The sequence below is a fragment of the Papio anubis genome, chromosome 5 (genome assembly GCF_008728515.1).
Source record: "Papio anubis isolate 15944 chromosome 5, Panubis1.0, whole genome shotgun sequence".
Lineage (NCBI taxonomy): Eukaryota > Metazoa > Chordata > Mammalia > Primates > Cercopithecidae > Papio > Papio anubis.
The window spans coordinates 31,218,722-31,238,727 of NC_044980.1; the positions used below are offsets into that span (position 1 = coordinate 31,218,722).

Below are 20,006 nucleotides of genomic sequence, written 5' to 3' on the forward strand. Positions count from 1 at the left end.
AGTGGCACAGTCTCAACTCACTGCAACCTCTGCCTTTTGGGTTCAAGTGATTCTCGTGCCTCAGTCTTCTGAGCAACTGAGACTACAGCCACGCACCACCGCACCTGGTTAACTTTTGTATTTTTAGTAGAGACAGGGTTTCACCATGTTGGCCAGGCTGGTCTGGAACTCCTGACCTCAGGTTATCCTCCTGCCGCAGCCTCCCAAAGTGCAAGGATTACAGACAGGCATGAGCTACGGCACCCGGCCTTATGGATGGTCTTAATGCCTCTTTGTCCCTCTGTATTTCACAGGATGACCTGGCGTCTGTACAGTATCTTTTATCTGTCTGGTTTTATACATGTATGGTTTCTAGCCTGGGATCAAAGAAGGATTTTATTGAGTTTGGTTCATGTTTGAGTCATGAGTGTCCCTTTGTTGTTGTTTTTCACTTTATTCCATGGCAAAAATTCAGAATTATTCTCTCCTTTGGTTAGACAGTCACTGTCATTCAATTAATGTGACCATTAGGTATGGGGAATATATGCCTTTGAGCCAGAATTTAGTGCATTTCAAGCACATGTGGTCACCTCTCCTTCCCACTCCCTTGCCTGCTACCTCAGTGAAAGCTCACTATGAGATGAGAGGAGGCCTTTATGACCTGGCCTCCTTCCCATGTCATGTAATGACTGCCCCAGCTCTCAGGTCTGATTTCCCTGCTGACAAGATCACAGAAGGCACGTTAATGTCTATTTACCTGCAGTCATCATTTCTTCAGAGGCAGCATTGCACGTAGCCCCAGGCTTTTACTGCGTGGGTGTATAAGATCCAGAAGCAGATCTGATTTGTGAAGGATTTGGTTGTTGACACTTTTGCTTAGGAACGAGTGATGTATAGAATGTGGCAAAATTCCAGTGGGGAAGGTGTTTTCCTGGGTTCATCAGGGATTTGTGCTGCTTTATCTTAGGTAGCACAAGTGGAGGGTCCAGCCCAGCCTGGTTTCCTGACTTTGTGCAAGGGTTTTCTTTGCCAAAGCTTTGATGATCCGGTCCTGAATACCCCTAATTACTCATTTCATTTGATGTTGTATTTTCTTATCGTTCTTTAAGATCTGGAGCCGTTACCATGTGTCATGCTTCACATACCTTATCTCCTTTATATTATTTCCTGCTTCTAAATATCTGCCAGCCCTCACATATGAAAAAGCGGCTGACCCTGACCCTTGTCTTCTCCATGCTGAGCGTCTCTTATTCCTCCAACTGTTCCTGGTTGACACGGTCTCCAACAGCCTTTTGTCCTGGTCCGCCTTTGTCTATGTGTTTTCCACATTGTCAGTGCTCCTCCTAATGTGATGTCCAGACTGGAAATGACAGTCCATGTGTGCTATGATCAGCCCAAACTAGGACTGTTATCAAGACATGAGCCCGATCCTCATTCAACACAGTGCACGGTTGCCACCAGTGCCTACTTAGCCAGTTGCCTATTTGTTTTGTTTTGTGTTTTTAGGGACAGGGTCTCACTCTGTCACCCAGGCCGGAATGCAGTGGCATGATCTCGGTTCACTGCAGCCTCTGTCTCCCAGGCCCAAGTGATCCTCCCACCTCAGCCTCCCGAGTAGCTGGGATTACAGAGGCACAGACCACCACACTGGACTAATTTTTGCATTTTTAGTAGAGATGGGGTTTCACTATCTCTACGCCCAAGCTGGTCTCAAACCCCTGGGCTCAAGCAGTCTGCCCACTGGGCCTCCCAAAGTGCTGGGATTACAGGTGTGAGCCACTGTACCCATCCATCAGTTGGCTTTTAATACCAGTCACTGGCTGTTACCCCTACTCATGAGGCATAGGCTCCTGTTGTTGTGCTGTTGATGATTTGCTCCTAGGAGCAGAACTTTATACTTCCCCTAATCCACTCTATCCATGTTTTACCCTGGGGACTCAGAGTTTCAGTCCATTGGAACTATATGGATGGGAGCCTAGCATAATTCCGATGCAAGAAATGGTGGGAGTGAAGAAGTGTTTTATTTTTTAATGATATGTTAGCATTGGCTCTGGTCCTAGAAAAATCCTTCTCCAACTCCTGATCCTATGGTACTTAAATTAGTCATTTCTAGTTCATGGGGTTTTGTGTTTGTTTTGGGAGTTTGAGAGTAATTGTTTGCATCAATTATGACAGATTAAAAGAGTGAATCGGGTGGTGAATCTCTTTAGGAAGCTCAATACCTCAGTCCATCGGCCGACTTGTTGTCACTTGGGTGGACCCTTGAATGCCTCTGTCTGCTGTGCTGTCCAGGAAGGGTGCATGGGGTTCTAACTGGCACCTGTCTGTCTGTTGCAGTTACCTGGCTGAGCAGTGCTGGAATGGCGGCTTTATCTACCTGATCATGCTGCGTCGCTTTAAGCACAAAGCCCACTCCACTTATAATGGCAACAGTAGCAACAGCTCTGAACCAGGAGAAGCACCTACCTTGGAGCTGGGTGACCGAACTGCGAAAAAGGGAAAACGAACCAGAAAGTTTGGGGTCATCTCCAGGCCTCCTGCCAACAAGGCCCCTGAAGAATCCAAGGGCCGCATTGGCTGTGAGGTGTCCAGTGACCCCAGCACTGAGCTGGAGAACGGCCCTGACCCTGAACTTGGAAATGGCCATGTCTTTCAGCTAGAAAATGGCCCAGATTCTCTCAAGGAGGTGGCTGGACCCCATCTAGAGAGGTCAGAAGTGGACAGAGGGACAGAGCATAGAATTCCAAAGACAGATGCTCCTCTGACCACAAGCAATGACAAACGCCGCTTCTCAAAAGGTGGGAAGACGGACTTCCAATCGAGTGACTGCTTGGCACGGGTAAGGTTTGGTTTGATTACGGGACCAGAATTTTATGTATTGTGTGTGTGTGTTTTTGCAGCCCAGCCCGTGTGGGAAATACAAGCTGGGCTCAGAACCAGAATTTTAAAAGAAATATTGTTTGAAGTTGCTTTTAAGGTTTAAAAAATAGACCTAAGGTGACCTCGCATTGAGAAGCCAACAAATGCATTAAAAGTGATCGGAGGAGAATGACAAAAAAGCTCCAGTCATTTTATCCTACATAAATAAAGAGCTAGTCAAGTGATACTAAGTGGAAAACTCAAGCCTTCTGTGTTAAAATTTGAGTCATGTGAGGTCCGGATAAAGTACTTAGTTGCATCATTATTTATCGCTGCTGTCACCGGTGGAATTGCTGCTACAAGGCCAAGAATTTCTCATGGCAGTTGACACCACAAACATCTAAGCCTCAGTATTACACAGGAAGGGTATTCAATACACAGGGAAGCATCTGCTTTTATTTTTAGCAGTTCAAAATTAGTGATGTTTTCATGGGATCGTGTTATTACATTGCTGAATTCTAGGGAAGTTTGGAAGCTTGACAGAAATCTCTGATACTATGAAATCCAACTATGAGGGTCAAGGTTGGTTACCACACCTGCTTTGCCTTTAGGTGTATTCTGAATGATAAGGGGTAAGCTTCTAGCCTCAAATGGTCTCCCTCATTATCACCAACATTCTGTCTTATGAGGATTACATTTCTTTAGGGTAGACATGTTCATTCCAAGAATCTTCCTAGATATTCCTGCAGGCTGCAGTTGAAACGGTAAATTGCCGATGTGTATGCTGAGTGGTTTCTTCTCTGACTTAGGAGACAACCTTTAGGGATGAAAGAGAAAGTTATAAAGATGAAAATGGGTGTAGGAGTATCATGTTGAGGCCAGGCGTGGCGGCTGGTGACTGTAGTCCCAGCACCTTGGGAGGCTAAGGATGGTGGATTGCTTGAGCTCAGGAGTGTGAGACCAACCCGGGCAACATGGTGAAACCCTGTCTCTACCAAAAATACAAAAAATTGGCTGGGGACCTGAGTGGGAGGATGGCTTGAGTCTGGGAGGCAGAGGTTACAGCCAAGATTGCGCCACTGCACTTCATCCTGGGTGACAGAGCAAGACCCTGTCTCAAAAAAACAAACCAAAAAGTATAAAGTTGAGTTTTGTCTGCTGAGAAATGGTGCCCTGGGCATAAGTGTGATTTCTGCCATTGTAGCCAAATGTACAATGGGTTGAAAAGCATCACAGTAACCCCTCTCTCAAGAGGTTATGTTCCTTCATTTGAGGAGCGGGGTAATCTTCATAAAGTTGGACACAGAGAAGGCATTATTTGTAAATAGAATGTGTGAATAAGAAAAAAATTGATGTCTCCATCAATGATTTGCTACCAATTTTATGAGTTCCCCCAAAAAGGATTAAGGACAAAAAAAAAAAAAAAGATTATAATATATACCTCTTCCAAATTAAGGGCTGTGAAAGTATTATAATGTGTTTCTTATCAGTGCGTACTCTATCTTGATAGGATTTCTTCCCTAATGATTAGATTGTGCATACACAGAAAGCCTAATGTGAGCAAAATAAGGTAGTGGGTATTGGCTCCCTTAATCATTTGAAGGTTTAAAGCACCAAAGAAGGTTGAATCTTACATACAGTCCAAAGAATAGGCCTTCATTTGACCTAGGACACAGTGGAAATAATTTGGAATGATTTTAAAACAAACAAAGGGCCAGGTGCAGTGGCTCAGGCCTATAATCCCAGAACTTTGAGAGACCGAGGCAAGTGGATCCCGTGATGCCAGGAGTTCATACCAGTCTGGCCAACGTGGCAAAACGAAAAATACTAAAAATACAAAACTTAGCTGGGCATGGTTGCGCATGCCTATAATCCTAGCTACTCGGGAGGCTGAGGCTGAGGCATGAGAATCACTTGAACCCGAGAGGCAGAGGTTGCTGTGAGCCAAGAATCGCACCACTACCCTTCATCCTGGGCAACAGAGTGAGACTGTCTCAAAAACAAACAAAACCTAAACTTTTAAGAGATTACTCATCCTCTGCTCACCTTCATTAAGCATAATAATTCTATTAATAAATTTAATTAAAATTGAACTTCTGGATTCGCTATTTGAAGACTATACATGTCAGAGTTCCTTTGCCTGGTTTTTATGCTCAAGGTCAAACATCCTATGACGTATAAATGAAAGAGTGAAAACAACCAAACTGCGATCCATTGCCTTTAGGGCATTTTTTTTAAAAAGCCGTATGCCTATAGAAAGGGGAGACTTGCCATCTGGGATTTGCATTCTTTGTAACTGTTTATAATTCATATTCTGAGTTTTGGCACCGGGTCATACCTTTTGCCTTGGTAAATCAGAATGGACCACACGTTTTCTCAGGCTCAAATATTTTAGCACCCTGTTCAACCATAAAATTATCTTTATTAGTTGCACTTGCCCAGGATTAGTAGGGTTGGCATAAAGTAGATTTTCACAGCTTTCCCCCACATTCTGGTGGCACCCGAATTGGAACCAACAGACCTTCACACAAGACTGTTTAGGTTCTTGGGATTTTTATTTTTACTCCAGGACAGAGACCAAGGTCATGCTAAAATGGAATTTCCAGAAAAACAGAAAATGCCTATTTACCTCTTAAGCCTTTAGGGGGGAAAATTTTGTTCCATTTGAATAATGGGAGATTAAACATGTGAGTATTTTTCCATTTCTGCCTTTATAATGATTTAATATAGCTGCAAAAAATTAATAAATGACAGAAAAGCTCATAAGCATTCAGACCATTTTTGTTTGTCAGGCACTTCTTTTTCATAGACTGTTACTTGTTCTAAGAAAATGTTCCATTAAAATAAACCTTCAGTCTTGCCTTTTCCATCCAGTTCCCTCTTAATAGAGCAACAGGAGATATATCTCCTTTAAACAAATTTTTCTTTTTTAAAAATGGTATTTTCTATAAAACATTAACTCACAATAATACATATACAAGCAGATTACTATTTAAAAAGGCAAAGTTGGATTTACCCTCTGAAACAGAATCTCCTAGGACGTAGACAAACTATTTTACACATGAGTTCAAAGTTCCTCATTATCTTCTTAGCAAAGATCTTTACTGCTCTAAGATGAGACTTTTTGCGAATCTGCTTATATAGAACGTAATGTATTTTTGTAATGCTACATGTTGAAAATGAATACAACCAACTGTAGTCACATAACAAAAAAAGAATCCTACCACTTGCCAAGCAGGACAGTTTATTCATGACTGGCACGGGAATGTCTATGGGTACATTTGTAGTATTTCCCTAGGAATCGTAATCTACCCTGTACAGTACCAGACCCTTTTCCTATGCCTCCTCTGTAAGTGGTTCAGCAGAGTTTCATGCAGGCTGCCCGGATCTGCATCTGCAGAAACGGGTAGAAAACTCAGAAGGAGCGTCACACTCAGAACATCTCCCTGATGAGCCCTCATGTTTGCATCAGAGGCAGCCTGAGGATGGTCCTTTTCCAGGAAGCCCCCTTGGTCACTGGGTGAACTCACATTGTCCTACATGGTAACATCTCCCAAGTCTGTGTGTGAGCCTTCAGCTCTCTCCTGAGCCCTGATGGCCACTGGGCAAACTTACATTGTCCTACCTGGTGACATCTCCCAAGTCTGTGTCTCAGCCCTCAGCTCTCTCCTGAGCCCCCTGAATTTTGTGCCCACTGCCTGCAGGATGTCTCCATGTTGGATATTTCACATCATGCCTAAAACTTAGCGCATCCCTTTCCCATAGCACTGAACCCACTCCAATGCTCTAGGTCTCCCCGTCCCCAAAGTTTGCCCAAGCTGGAAGTTTGATGAGATTCAGTGGGGTGACCAACTATCCTGGTTTGCCCAGAACTTCCCCTGGTTTCTCACTGAAAATCCTGGGAAACCCTCCGTCCTAGGGAGACCGGGACAGCTGGTCATCTTGGAGTCACCTGAAGCACTTCCTGCTCCCTTCTGCCATGTTCCTTTTGAAATCTTGCAGCTCACCCTCCCTCTCTCTTTACTCCCGTAACTTCAGGTCAGGGCTAGACTGCTTTTATTTCGCCCCTGGGCTGTCATAGTGCTCCCCTACCTGGGACATCGCCCCCATTCCTATCCCATTCATCCACTGTCCCAACTGCCACCAGAGGGACCTTTCTAAACAGCACATCTCATTACTCACACACATGCACATAGGTGCACAACATACATGTGCGTGCACACACACACACTGGCTGAAACCTGTTTGGTGGGTCCACTTGGCCTTCATGGTTGTTACCAAACACCTTGTCAGTCACTCGAGGCCCTTTATCATCTGATTCCTGCTTAACTGTCTGCGTCCATCTCTCACTGCTTTCTTTTTTTCTTTTTTTCTTTTTTACCTTTACCAGTTTATTATATACTACACTTGATCTTAGCCAAAAGGCCGAGAAGCGATACCAGTTTATTATATAATAAAGAATACAGATGAAGAATTGCATAAAGTGAGGTCCGGAGGGTTCCCAGCACAGGAGCTTCTGTCCCTGTGGAGGAGGGTGGGGGTGAGGGGGTGCATCACCCTTCTGGCACGTGGATGTATTCACCAACCTGGAAGCTCTCTGAACCCCATACTCTAGGGATTTGTATGAAGGCTTCATCCTGAAGGCATGATCATTTGTTAACTCAAACTCCAGCATTTCTCCCCTGACTCCAGAAGATGGGGGTAGGGCTAAAAGTTGAAAGCTTCTCATGGCCTGTCCTTTCTGGTAACTAACCCCCATCTGGAAGCTATCCCTGATGTCCAGTTTCTTATGCTTTCTTCCTCCGTGATTTGGAGTGAATTCACTGCAAGCTTTTTCAAAAGCCATACTTACTGTCACCTCTGAGCCTTTGCGAGTGCTGCACTCACTACCTGGTTTCTTCTTCCCTCTCCTGTGTCGCTTAGCTTCTACCTTTCCTGGGGGACCAAGCCTCAAGACACCCTCCTCTAGAAGGCCTCCGTGACATTCCTGCCACCTGCTCTGTGGTTAGCCATCTCCTCCTCTGTCTCCTGCAGTACCCTCTGCTGGCCTTCATTCATGCTCGAGCCCCACGTATTCCAATTACCATTTGGCTCGTTGTGTCCCCAGTAGCCTAAGAGCAGAGCCTTTGATTTTTTAAAAATGTTTTATATATTTGGGGGATGGAGGTACAGATTTCTTCAACGCATATATTACAAAGTGATGAAGTTCAGGCTTTAATGTACCCATCACCTGAATAGTGAACATTGTACTCAGTAGATAATTTTTCAGCTCTCACCCCGCTTCCCCCTTTTCCAGTCTCCAGTGTCTATTATTCCACTCTGCATGGGCACCCATTGTTCACCTCCCACTTAGGAGTGAGAACATGGAGTATTTGACTTTGTGTCCTGAGTTATTTCACTGAAGGTAATGGCCTTTGGTTCCATCCATGTTGCTGCAAAAGACATGATTTCATTCTGTTTTATGACTGAGGAGTATTCTATGGTATATATCACATTTTCTTTTTTTTTTTTTCTTTTTTTTTTTTGAGATGAAGTTTCACTCTGTCGCCCAGGCTGGAGTTCAGTGGCGCAACCTCAGCTCACTACAACCTCTGCCTCCCGGGTTCAAGCAATTATCCTGCCTCAGCCTCCCAAATAGCTGGAACTATAGGTACATGCCACCATGCCCAGCTAATTTTTTGTATTTTTAGTAGAGAAAGGGTTTCACCATGTTGGCCAGGCTGGCCTCGAACTCCTGACCTCTAGTGATCTGCCCGCCTCAGCCTCCCAAAGTGCTGGCATTACGGACATGAGCCACCACGTCTGGCCTGGTGTATACCACATTTTCTTTATCCAGTCAGCCATTGATAGATACTTAGGTTGATTCTATATCTTTGCTATTGTGAATAGTACAGGGCGGGGCCTTCTTTGTCTTTGTTTCCCATCTTAGCTCAGTGCCTTGTAGATATTTATGAAGGCCCCAAGAGTACTAGTCCTGGGAGATGGGACCCTGAGTTCCTGCCTCAGTTCTGCCATCCCCAGCACTGTGGCCTTCAGGTTGTTGCAGCCTTTCTCTGGCCTTCTGTTTTCTCACCTATAAACTAAGCATTTGGGTCTGATGACTAAGGGACTTCCAGCTCTGACATTATGCTCACCCATGTCTTACTGATCATTCTGAATAAGAAGGTGTAAGTAAACGGTTTCAGAAAAGGTTTGCAACTAGAGCCGGAGCACTTACTGTAGCAAGATTCTGGTTGGATTGTGTCTTCTCACATATGGGGCAAAGTTGCTGTTGCAAAGTTTTCTTTTTGGTTCCAGCAGTAATGAGGTCATTTAAATGCTGTGAGACAGCTCCCCTTAATGTACGCTCCTGTTTTGGTAAATAAATCCCTTCGTTGGCGTCAGTGAAGGGATGCATGTGTGAACTCACACAGTAATTGGCAGTTTACAGGAAAGGGTAACACTCCAACAACATTAGTACAGAAGACTGCATAGCATCCAGTTTTTCAGGGTTTGGCTTTTTCTCAATAGGCTGACAAAGTCTCGTTGCCCTTTTAGCTAATATAAAAGAAAACAAATGCCCAAACCATCTGTCTAGACAGGGTCTGTTGCAGAACTCGGCCTCTCCAACTGGACCAGGGTTCACACATTGAACACACTGGCAAACAGACAGATCTCCCATCTGTGTGAGCTTCTTAACCTCAGTCACAAGGACTGTCATGGAACCGTAAGATTAGTGGATAAACATTCTATATTTGTTCCTTCAGTGCTATTTATGGGATATCATTATGTGGTAGACACTGTTGTAATTGCTAGAGAACTGGTTGGTAAGCAAGACAGACAAGGTTCTTACCTCACAGCGTTTACAGCATACCACAAACAATAAATAAGCAAATCCACGAGTCACAGTGTCAGAAGCTGACGAGCCAATGAAATAAAACAGGGTGAAGTGAAAGGTGGCTGGGCAGTGTCATGGGCAGGGCGCTGGTTGATGTTGGGTGTCAGAGCAGGAAGATCTCAGTAAAGAGGCAATGTTTGAGCTGAGGATTGAGTGTCAGAAAAGGGCAGCCCTGCACAGTCTGGGGCAGAATGTTCCCAGGGAAGAACCAGCAAAAGCAGCTGCCCTCAGGCAGGAACGATAGAGTGTTCCAGGAGAAAAGACACTGGGCACTAGGAGACGATTCAGGAGGTGTGGTCAGGGCTGGTTACAGAGGTTCGCATATGCCACCTTGTAGTTTGAACCTTATTCTTGGTCGGGTGGGAAGTTGTTGGAGGGCTTATGCTGAGTGCATCACAGCCTGTGTTTTTTAAACATTCCCCTCGGATGTTTGATGGAGGATCATGGATTGTAGGAGGTGAAGAGTTAAAAGGGAGACCAAACTGGAGCTGGTCACTTTGACAAGGGGGAGGTGGCGGGGGAGATGAGCCGAAGTCAGTGGGTGTGGGATCTGTTTTGGAACTAGACTCTACAAATGGTACTTGTGGTTCAGATGTGGGAGGTAAAACAGAAGGAATCAAAGATACCTCATGGACTTTTGGCTTGTGGATCATCTTTAGCATGAGTAGAGGATAATGCTGTTCCCGTTGAGATGGGAAAGCCAGGAGCAAGAAACGAAAAAGTCCAGTTTTGATTGTACTAAGGTGTATATCAGTTACCCAAGTGGAATTGTTAAAGGAGGTAATTGGAAATATCCTTAATATCGTTATATTTAAGTTGGCCTGTTAGTTTTTGGCCAGTACAAGTTGTAGCCTACTAAGTGTCAGACACTGGTTTTATTTTTTACTGAACGCTGCTGTAGGCAAATACATTTAAAACTGACAATTGTGGGCCAGGTACGGTGGCTCACGCCTGTAATCTCAGCACTTTGGGAGGCCGAGTTGGGCAGATCACCAGTGGTCAGGAGTTCGAGACCAGCTTGGCCAACATGGTGAAACCCTGTCTCTGCTAATAATACAAAAATTCGCTGAATGGATGTGGTGGTGCGCACCTGTAATCCCAGCTACTCGGGAGGCTGAGGCAGGAGAATCGCTTGAACCCAAGAGGCGGAGGTTGCAGTGAGCCAAGATTGCACCATTGCACTCCAGCACTCACTCCAGAGTGAGACCCTGTCTCAAAAGAAAAACAAAGACAAACAAACAAAAAAAACTGCTAACATTTACTTCTTGCTGCTTGTGTCTTCCTTTGTAGTCCTCTGAACTCCCTTCATTAAATGATCAGAAATTCCAAGGTGAGGAAACTTGCATTAATTTCTTTGGATACTCCCCTCCTATTTCCTACTTTCAATTTTGAAAAGAAAAAAGAAAAAAAAACTACGTTATTGGATAAAAGTGAAAAAGAAGGTCTGTTTCTTGACTAGTGTCGTTGGGGGCTATATTACAGACATGATTTCTGCCCTCTGAAGCCAATTTTATTTGTTACGTGTTTTGCATGACTTTGTTTTTAACGAGTTTTGTGATTTGGGGCGGCTGGGGGCAGGCAAATGGAGTGGATATGTGGGTGCTCTTGATAGAAAGTGTCTTGAACTCTTAGGTCAGTGTATATATACATTCAGGCTGATATTCTATTCCCATGAACGTCATTTTGCATGTTTCTTGTCACAAGTCCTACTTCTAAAAAAGCATTTAAAAATTAGAAAGGAATGTACCTAGTATTGTCACATCCTTCATTAACCATACTTACATGTTTTGTTTGACAAGGAGGAGGGGAAAAGGGGAAAAGAATGGTGGCGTAAACTAGTAAGGGGGATGAATAGGTTTTTATTAATTTGCGCTAAAACCCAAATAGATTTTCTTATTTCTGGACTCTAAGAATGGTCCCTGTTGCTCTTGGGAAACAGGTCCACGGCTTCTCTGTCCTGGAAGAAACACTCATCTTCTAGACCCCAGCAGTCAGAACATATCTTCCATGAAAAAAAAAAAAAAAAAAGCCACCATCCTACTCTCAACGTGTGCCGTGAGGCAGCCACAGGGCTGTTCTATGCTGGCGTGGGAGGCCCAGAAAGCCAGGACAACGTCCAGTCAGCACATCCCTGATTCTGTTCTTTTCAGTGGTATCTGCTAGGCCACAGGGCCCCATTGGAAGTGTTGAAAGTTGCCATCTTGGCGGCTGTACTGATCCTCAAGAGTGGCTTTTTGGAAGTAGTAGAGCAATGAGAGACTTACAAGGCCAGGGAAGATGTTTCTGAATGGGGAAGGGAAAGGTGTTCCAGAGGTCAGAGGCAGCAAACCAAAAACCGTAGAGTCCAAAATGAGGTGATTGGATGAAATAGAGATCGTTGACAAGTTCATGAACTACTGTGGTAAGCCAGTGACTTCTGAAGTTACATTTGGCCAGACAGGCTTCATTTGACTGTGGTCAGGGGATGGAGGAGATAGTTGGCACCAGTGTCTGTTCCTGGGATAGCAGAACCCCACCGAACGGTGCGGTACCCGAAGGAGTGTGGGATCCAACAGGTCTCTGTCTGCTAATAATTTCCCCAGACATTCCTATTGCTGCACATCAATGACTGCTCGACATCTGGTTTTTTTACTGTTGCATGAAGTTTCATTTCAGTTTCTGACTGTGTATTTCAGATTTTCTAAATGCCACACATTCTTTCTCCTTTGTAAGCAGCTTGAACAGGCAGGTTGCCTATTTCTAGGGGGCTGATGGCTTTGTCCATGTTGGACCTTAATGGTTCCATTGGACTTTTCATGATGGATGTTAAAAGCAGATGGCTTTTGTTTCCTATGTTGTTTCATATGTCATATGTCATTTGTTTCATATGAAAATGGCTTTTGTTTCATATGTCTTGTGAGCCAGGCCCATATAGCTAAGGCTAAAAAGAACTACAGGGGTGAGTCTGAAGTGAGACCCCAAAGTAAATCACTTTGGAAGGTTTTGCTTTCGTTTCTCTAAATAGCTAAGGACTTGGGAGATTCAACGGTTTTGCAGTGAGCATACGTGTGTGTCCTTGAGTGAAGCAAGCAGACAAACGGAGGATAAACCAAGGCAGAAAGGCTATCAGCAATCAGATGGCTTAGAGACATTGATTAGTTTGTTTATTTATTTATTTATTGTTTTTGGGTTTTTTTTTGTGTGGGGGGGAGGTTCACCTCCACCTTCCAGGTTCAAGCGATTCTCCTATCTCAGCTTCCTGAGTAGCTGGGATTACAGGTGCCCAGCACCACGCCCGGCTAATTTTTTTTGTATCTTTTTTAGAGATGGGATTTCACCATGTTGGACAGGCTGGTCTTGAACTCCTGACCTCTGGTGATCTGCCCACCTCAGCCTCCCCAAAGTGCTGGGATTATAGGCATGAGATACCACACCCGGCGTAATTTTTTTTTTAAAGAAGATTTGTATAGGGGTTGAAGCATTTCTTAAATGTATTTAGGGAATGTGCAGCCCAGCGTCTGTGGCAGTGGGTATCAAATTCATCAATTAATTTTTTGTTTTGGTTTCTCTATCAAATATCTCATTTATGTGTTCTAAGGAAGTTTGAGATTCAATTCAATATGGTGTTTTTTGTTTTTCTGTGTGCTTGTTTGTTTGGTGACGGAGTCTTGCTTTGTCACCCACGCTGGAGTGCAGTAGCACCATCTCGGCCCACTGCAACCTCCACCTCCAAGGTTCAAGTGATTCTCCTCCCTCAGCCTCCTGAGTAGCTGGGATTACAGGAGCTTGCCATGATGCCCAGCTAATTTGTTGTATTTTTGATAGAGACGGGGTTTCACCATGTTGGCCAGGCTGGTCTTAAACTCCTGACCTCAGGTTATCCGCCTGCCTCAGCCTCCCAAAGTGCTGGGATTACAGACATGAGGCACGGTGCCTGGCCCTCAATATGGTATTTTTAACATAAATATGCTTATATGTGTATATGTAAGTAATATAGTTACCTATCAACATTTATTTACTGGGTGTTGTACTGCCACCTATTTGCACAAATATTTAATTCTAAGAACAAACCTGGAAATATTAAATTCCCAATTTAGAGGCAAGGAAACTGAGACTTTTAAGCATTAGGTGGCTTTCATAAGTTATAAATGGCAGAGCTGGGTTCCAACTAGTTGAAGTCTCCTGGCAGCAAGACCTGAGCTTTGCCTTCCTTTCATCTTTATTAATTAGTAGCTGTGCAGAAGTCAAAGGAACCCAGAAACAGCCAGTGTTTACATGCACAGTGGCATCCAGGTTTCAGGCAGAAGCAGCTTTACTTAACAGGACCCTGTTCAGGAAATTTAATCATCACTGTGCTGTGCTGCCCATAGTATAGTCATTAGCCACAGGTGGCTCTTGAAATTTAACTAGAATTCAATTCAGTTACAAATTCAGTTCCCCAGTTGCCACTAGCACATTGCAAGCATGTAATAGCCACCTGTGGCTGGTGGCTCCATATCGGATGGCTCAAATATAGAACATTTCCATGATCACAGAAAGTTCTATTGGACAGCACTGCCAGCCAAAGACTTGGGTCCGATCGGCAGAATTCTTTTCTCCTGTGATAATCTGTGATTATCTGTTGACAAGTGATGGATATCCGGCCAGACGTGACAGCTCCGTTCTCCCGTGTCAATGCCGTGTGTCTGTCAACCTCCTTCATGGTGTGCTCACTTTTTCTTCCAAGGAGGAAGTTGGCCGAATATGGAAGATGGAGCTGCTCAAAGAATCGGATGGGCTGGGAATTCAGGTTAGTGGAGGCCGAGGATCAAAGCGCTCACCTCACGCTATCGTTGTCACTCAAGTGAAGGAAGGAGGTGCCGCTCACAGGTGACTAGATAACCCTCTCCCCTCCCCCGTCCCTCCGCTTCCTGTCCTTGCCCCTCCCTCCCTGCTGGTGCAGGCCCTCTTCCACTTGTTCAAAGCCCTGGTGATTACAGTTCATAAAGATTATGCTGGAGCACAGAAGGAAACCAGGCAAGAGTGGTTCGAATTGAACACACCTCTGAGCACAGGAAATGGCTAATTGCAGAAGGTACTGCAGGATCTTCTAAAACAAGGAGAGATTGGATCTCTTTATAGTACAGTTTTAGTTTCAAGTGACTGTTACCTATCCTAACGTGCTGAGACGATATGAGGCTGCTTACTGAGGATATGCTGCTGAGCAGAACACCGCATTCCTAAGATCTTGACTCCTATAAGACTTGACTAATGACCTGGGAAAGTGATTGGTTTTCCGTTTGACCACAGAAGCCCACAGCACTGGGGCTTCACTTGTCAGGTCTATCAGGATTTCAGGCATACTTAGATATATGTATCTCTACCATACAGATGTGGAAGGAAAATTAAGTAAATGTGAATTTTTCTCCTTACGATCTGAAAACAATTCATACCTCAAAACTTCTTTTGTAGGTCAGGTGCAGTAGCGCACACCTGTAATCCCAACACTTTGGGAGGCCAAAGCGGGAGGATTGCTTGAACCCAGGACTTTAAGACTAGCCTGGGCAACATGGTGTGAGACCTGGTGTTTACAAAAAGTAAAAATTAAAAAATAGTGGCCGGGTGCGCCTATAATGCCAGCACTCTGGGAGGCCGAGGCAGATCACCTGAGATCAGGAGTTCGAGACCAGCCTGGCCAACAGATGAAACCCGTCTCTACTAAAATTACAAAGAAATGAGCCAGGTGTGGTGGTGTGTGCTTGTAGTCCCAGGTACTTGGGAGGCTGAGGCACAAGAATCAGTTGAACCCTGGTGGCGGAGGTTGCAGTGAGCCGAGATCGCACCACTGCACTCCAGCCTGGGCAACAGAATGAGACTTTGTCTCAATTAAAAAATAAAATAAAATGGGCCGGGCGCGGTGGCTCACGCCTGTAATCCTAGCACGTTGGGAGGCCGAGGTGGGCGGATCACGAGGTCAGGAGATTGAGACCATCCTGGCTAACACGGTGAAACCCCGTCTCTACTAAAAAAAATACAAAAAATTAGCCAGGCGCGGTCGCGGGCGCCTGTAGTCCCAGCTACTCCGGAGGCTGAGGCGGGAGAATGGCGTGAACCCGGGAGGCGGAGCTTGCAGTGAGCCGAGATCGCGCCACTGCACTCCAGCCTGGGCGACAGAGTGAGACTCCGTCTCAAAAATAAATAAACTAAAATAATAAAATAAACTAGCTGCTCTTGTTGGGACACTCCTTTAGTCCTAGCTACTCAGGAGGCTGAGGTGGGAGGATCATTTGAGCCTGGAAGATTGAAGCTGCATTGAGCCATCACTGTGCCAGTGTACTCCAGCCTGGGTGACAGAGCAAGAGACTTTGTCTCAAAAAAAAACACTTTTTTTTTTTTTTTTGAGACGGAGTCTCGCTCTCACCCAGGCTGGAGTGCAGTGGAGCGATCTCGGCTCACTGCAAGCTCCGCCTCCTGGGTTCACGCCATTCTCCTGCCTCAGCCTCCCGAGTAGCTGGGGCTACAGGTGCCCTCCACCACGGGCCGGCTAATTTTTTGTATTTTTAGTAGAGACGGGATTTCACCGTGTTAGCCAGGATGGTCTCGATCTCCTGACCTCGTGATCCACCTGCCTTGGCCTCCCAAAGTGTTGGGATTACAGGCATGAGCCACCGCGCCCGGCACACCTTTGTTTTAATCTGAACAATGATCTGAAGTAGGAAGAGGAATGGTGTTTAGCTAGAGCATGTGCAAAACAGTTTATTTTGAGTAAGAAGGATGTGGCTATCCCAAAATGTCAGGCTGACTCTTAACTGCTAGCTAATCGCTTCCACGCACATAGGGTGTCTACAATTGGCAAGGCCTGGTGGGGCGTGTACGTATATTGTATGCCCACAGTATACAGTAGACGTATAAAGGGAGAGTTTCATTGATGAGCGAGGTGATCATCTTTTATAAACTAGTCTGGAACTTGGTGTTCAGCTCAGGTACCCTGATTCTAAGAGGGGTGTGGCAAACCAGACCGGTATTGGCCTGCCCAGGCTTGGGAGGGGACGCAGAAGGATGTCACATGAGGTACAGTCGAAGGAGCTGGAGATAGATAGTCTGAAGAATGGAAAACTTAAGAAGAGGACCAGGGCAAAAACCAGCAAAGTCTTTTATGCTCATCAGTTCTCTTATTACAGAAGAGGATGCTAATCACTAAAGTAGAGATAAGATTAACTGCAATTGTTAGTTGTCTGGGTGGTAGTAATTATTGAAGGATTAAGACCCTAGGTGGTTTTTACTCCAAAGAGCATTATTGAACTTCCAAAGTGACATATGCTTTGAGGAGCTCCTGTCAGATAGACAGTTTCCCATTAATCATAGGTCTTAAGTTCTAGTCTTCCTTTAGCAAGCTGGCAAGTAGGAAATTCCTGTGCCCAGAGATAAACTTAGAACTGTTCTTGTCTATTTCCCATCTGAGCCATTTCTATTGGGTCTCGTCATTTTCCTTTCATTCTTAGCCTGGAGTTGTGTGTGTGTCTCTTTGACCCTCTGGGGTATATGATTCACAAGCGGGGCATTTTAGTTAATAACAGGAGATGAAAGAAATGAAAGAGGGAAATAAGAAAAGGAAAAGGGATGGGGATGGTCTTTTTTTTTTTTTTTTGAGATGCCGTCTCACTCTGTTGCCCAGGCTGGAGTGCAGTGGCATGATCTTGGCTCACCACAACCTCTGCCTCCTGGGTTTAAGCGATTCTCCTGCCTCTGCCTCCCAAGTAGCTGGGACTACAGGCACTTGCCACCATACCCAGCTAATTTTTGTATTTTTAGTAGAGATGGAGTTTCACTATGTTGGCCAGGCTGGTCTCGAACTCCTGACCTCGTGATCCACCCACCTCAGCCTCCCAAGGGACAAGGATGGTCTTGATGGCATTCTGAATAAGTAAGCCAGGACACTGGTCTGAACCATTGTGTTCTTGATTCCTGAATCCCTCTCCTCCCGTAGGAAACAGCTCCTGAGTGGCCCACCCACACAACTCCTGAGATTCCAGCTTGTTTCTTCTTGGTTTTCCCATTCCCCATCTCCCACCATTCCAAACAACTAGTGGGGCCCGTAGCATTTCTCTGCTTCAGGAATTTTTGAAGGACAGAAACAGAGAGTATCAGAGGTCTCTGGTGCCTCCTGTCTTCTGTTAAAGCCCAAATTCGTAGAAAAGACAATGGCACATGCCCTAGAGGAAGGAGACAGAAAGTGAGAGAAAAGCTGTTGAAGGAAGGAAAGGGAAGGGAAGGATGGAAGAAGAGACGTCAGTTGATTCATTGAAAGAAAGCTAGGGGACTGGAGAGAAACGGGGCTTCTGGGCGTGTCGGAGACGTGCGTGTGTTTCATGGCAGCACCCTGGGTGCTGATGTGAGCCTTTAGAACGGGGAAGTCCAATCTTTTGGCTTCCCTGGGCCACATTGGAAGAAGAAGAATTGTCTTGGGCTACACATAAACTACACTAACACAAACGATAGCTGATGAGCTTTAAAAAAATCACGCAAAAAAAAATCATGTTTTAAGAAAGTTTACAAATTTGTGTTGGACCATGTTCAAAGTCATCCTGGGCCACATGCAGGCCACGGGTTGGCCAAGCTTGCTCTAGTGGGTGCAGTGGGATCCGAGGCTAAAGGTCTCTCTGCCTCACCAGCTTTCCTGTCCCACATTCAGCCACCTCTGGCTCCTTTGGGATCCTGGGAGATCAGACACTGGAGGCTCTGGTGGGATCCACAGGGACTGTTGATTCACCATGATTCAAGGGGCCTGCCCAGTGCTCTGGCACTGCGCCACACCAAGCCCTGACCCACCTGAGGGGAGGCAGTCCCCGTGACAGCTGAGTCTCCTGCCAGCCCAGGGGGGAGAAAGCTCAGAGTCAGCCATAATTTAATTTAAAGGAAAGAAGCACCCTGTTTGTAGCCCAGGTCTGATACCTGCAGCGACAGCAGTTTAGGCAGTTTATTTGTTCTTTTCCTTTCTTGTCTTTTCTTTTCTTTTCTTTCTTTTTATTCATCCTTCTGCATATGAGGCTTGGCTGGAGAGACTCAAGGATGAAAAAGGAGCTGAAGCCGGGCCTGGTGGCACACACTTGTAGTCCCAGCTACTCAGGAGGCTAAGGCAGGAGGATCACTTAAACCCAGGAATTCCAGGCTGCGGTGAGCCAGGATCGTGCCACTCCACTCCAGCCTGGATGACAGAGCAAGACTCTGTCTCAAAAACAAACACACACACACACACACAAACATACTTAAAAAAACAAAAAAGAAGAAAAAGAACAAGGTGCTGAGAGTGAGAGACTTTTCCCTCAGGGACCTGTAACTCTGTTGGGAGATACAGTCCCATGTAGTGTAGTGTGAATCACAGGTGCCCCAGTTGGGAGATACAGTCCCATGTAGTGTAGTGTGAATCACAGGTGCCCCATTGGGAGATACAGACCCATGTAGTGTAGTGTGAATCACAGGTGCCCCATTGGGAGATACAGACCCATGTAGTGTAGTGTGAATCACAGGTGCCCCATTGGGAGATACAGACCCATGTAGTGTAGTGTGAATCACAGGTGCCCCAGAGGACATCTGGTCAGGTTCATGTCACCTGGGAAGGGAGGAGGGCAGTGCGTTAGGAAAGGAATGCAGGTGGGCTTAGGATATCTCTGCTCTTTCTGAGCTCAGCTCAGTGACTCAGTCATCAGGGCAGGATGGCGGGGAGGATTAAGAGAAGAATGACTCAACTCTCCTCAAACCTTGGGGTCTTGGTTCCTCTATCACCATCTCCACCTGGATGGGAGTTTCACTGACATTGATGCCAGGTAGGCTGGTGACCTTAATGTGCCTATTACTGAGCCACTGCCTGAAATCATGGAGGGAACCCTCTGATGGGAATCTGGGCACCACGAATAAAGCAGTCGCATCCCCAACTGCCTCTGGCCATCACAGTGTCCTCTTTAGCCCAATCTTAACTGTCCCTCCTCACCACCCTCCCTAGCTCCAGAAAGTGGCCCTTCTCAGGCCCAGAATGTCTTGACAAGGGATTTTTTTCCCATCTCCCTTTCCTCAGGGATGGCAGGCTGTCCTTAGGAGATGAGCTGCTGGTAATCAATGGTCATTTACTGGTCGGGCTCTCCCACGAGGAAGCAGTGGCCATTCTTCGCTCCGCCACGGGAATGGTGCAGCTGGTGGTGGCCAGCAAGGTAGGTCGTGTTTGTTTTTTGGTCCTCGTAATGGTGGCAGTGGTGAGTTGGGGTTGAGCCACACCTCCCATGCCACACACACACACAAACCCACACGTGTCCACTTGTACGTTTACCTTGGGCCATTG

The 20,006-nt window shown here is 45.6% G+C and overlaps 1 protein-coding gene across 7 annotated transcripts in view; it reads left to right on the forward strand.

Annotated features, from left to right (window-relative positions):
* The window catches only part of PDZD2 (PDZ domain containing 2), a 472,962-nt gene that overhangs the window by 344,407 nt on the left and 108,549 nt on the right, over positions 1–20,006 (forward strand). For 5 of the 7 annotated variants that reach the window (XM_009208211.4, XM_009208214.4, XM_031666099.1 and 2 more), the window contains 3 exons: positions 2,317–2,818; positions 14,421–14,563; positions 19,746–19,878. In XM_009208211.4, coding sequence (XP_009206475.2) covers positions 2,317–2,818; positions 14,421–14,563; positions 19,746–19,878 — 778 coding nt within the window. The remainder of the gene's footprint in view (positions 1–2,316; positions 2,819–14,420; positions 14,564–19,745; positions 19,879–20,006) is intronic. The other 2 variants (XM_009208219.4, XM_009208215.4) reach the window with 2 other exon arrangements.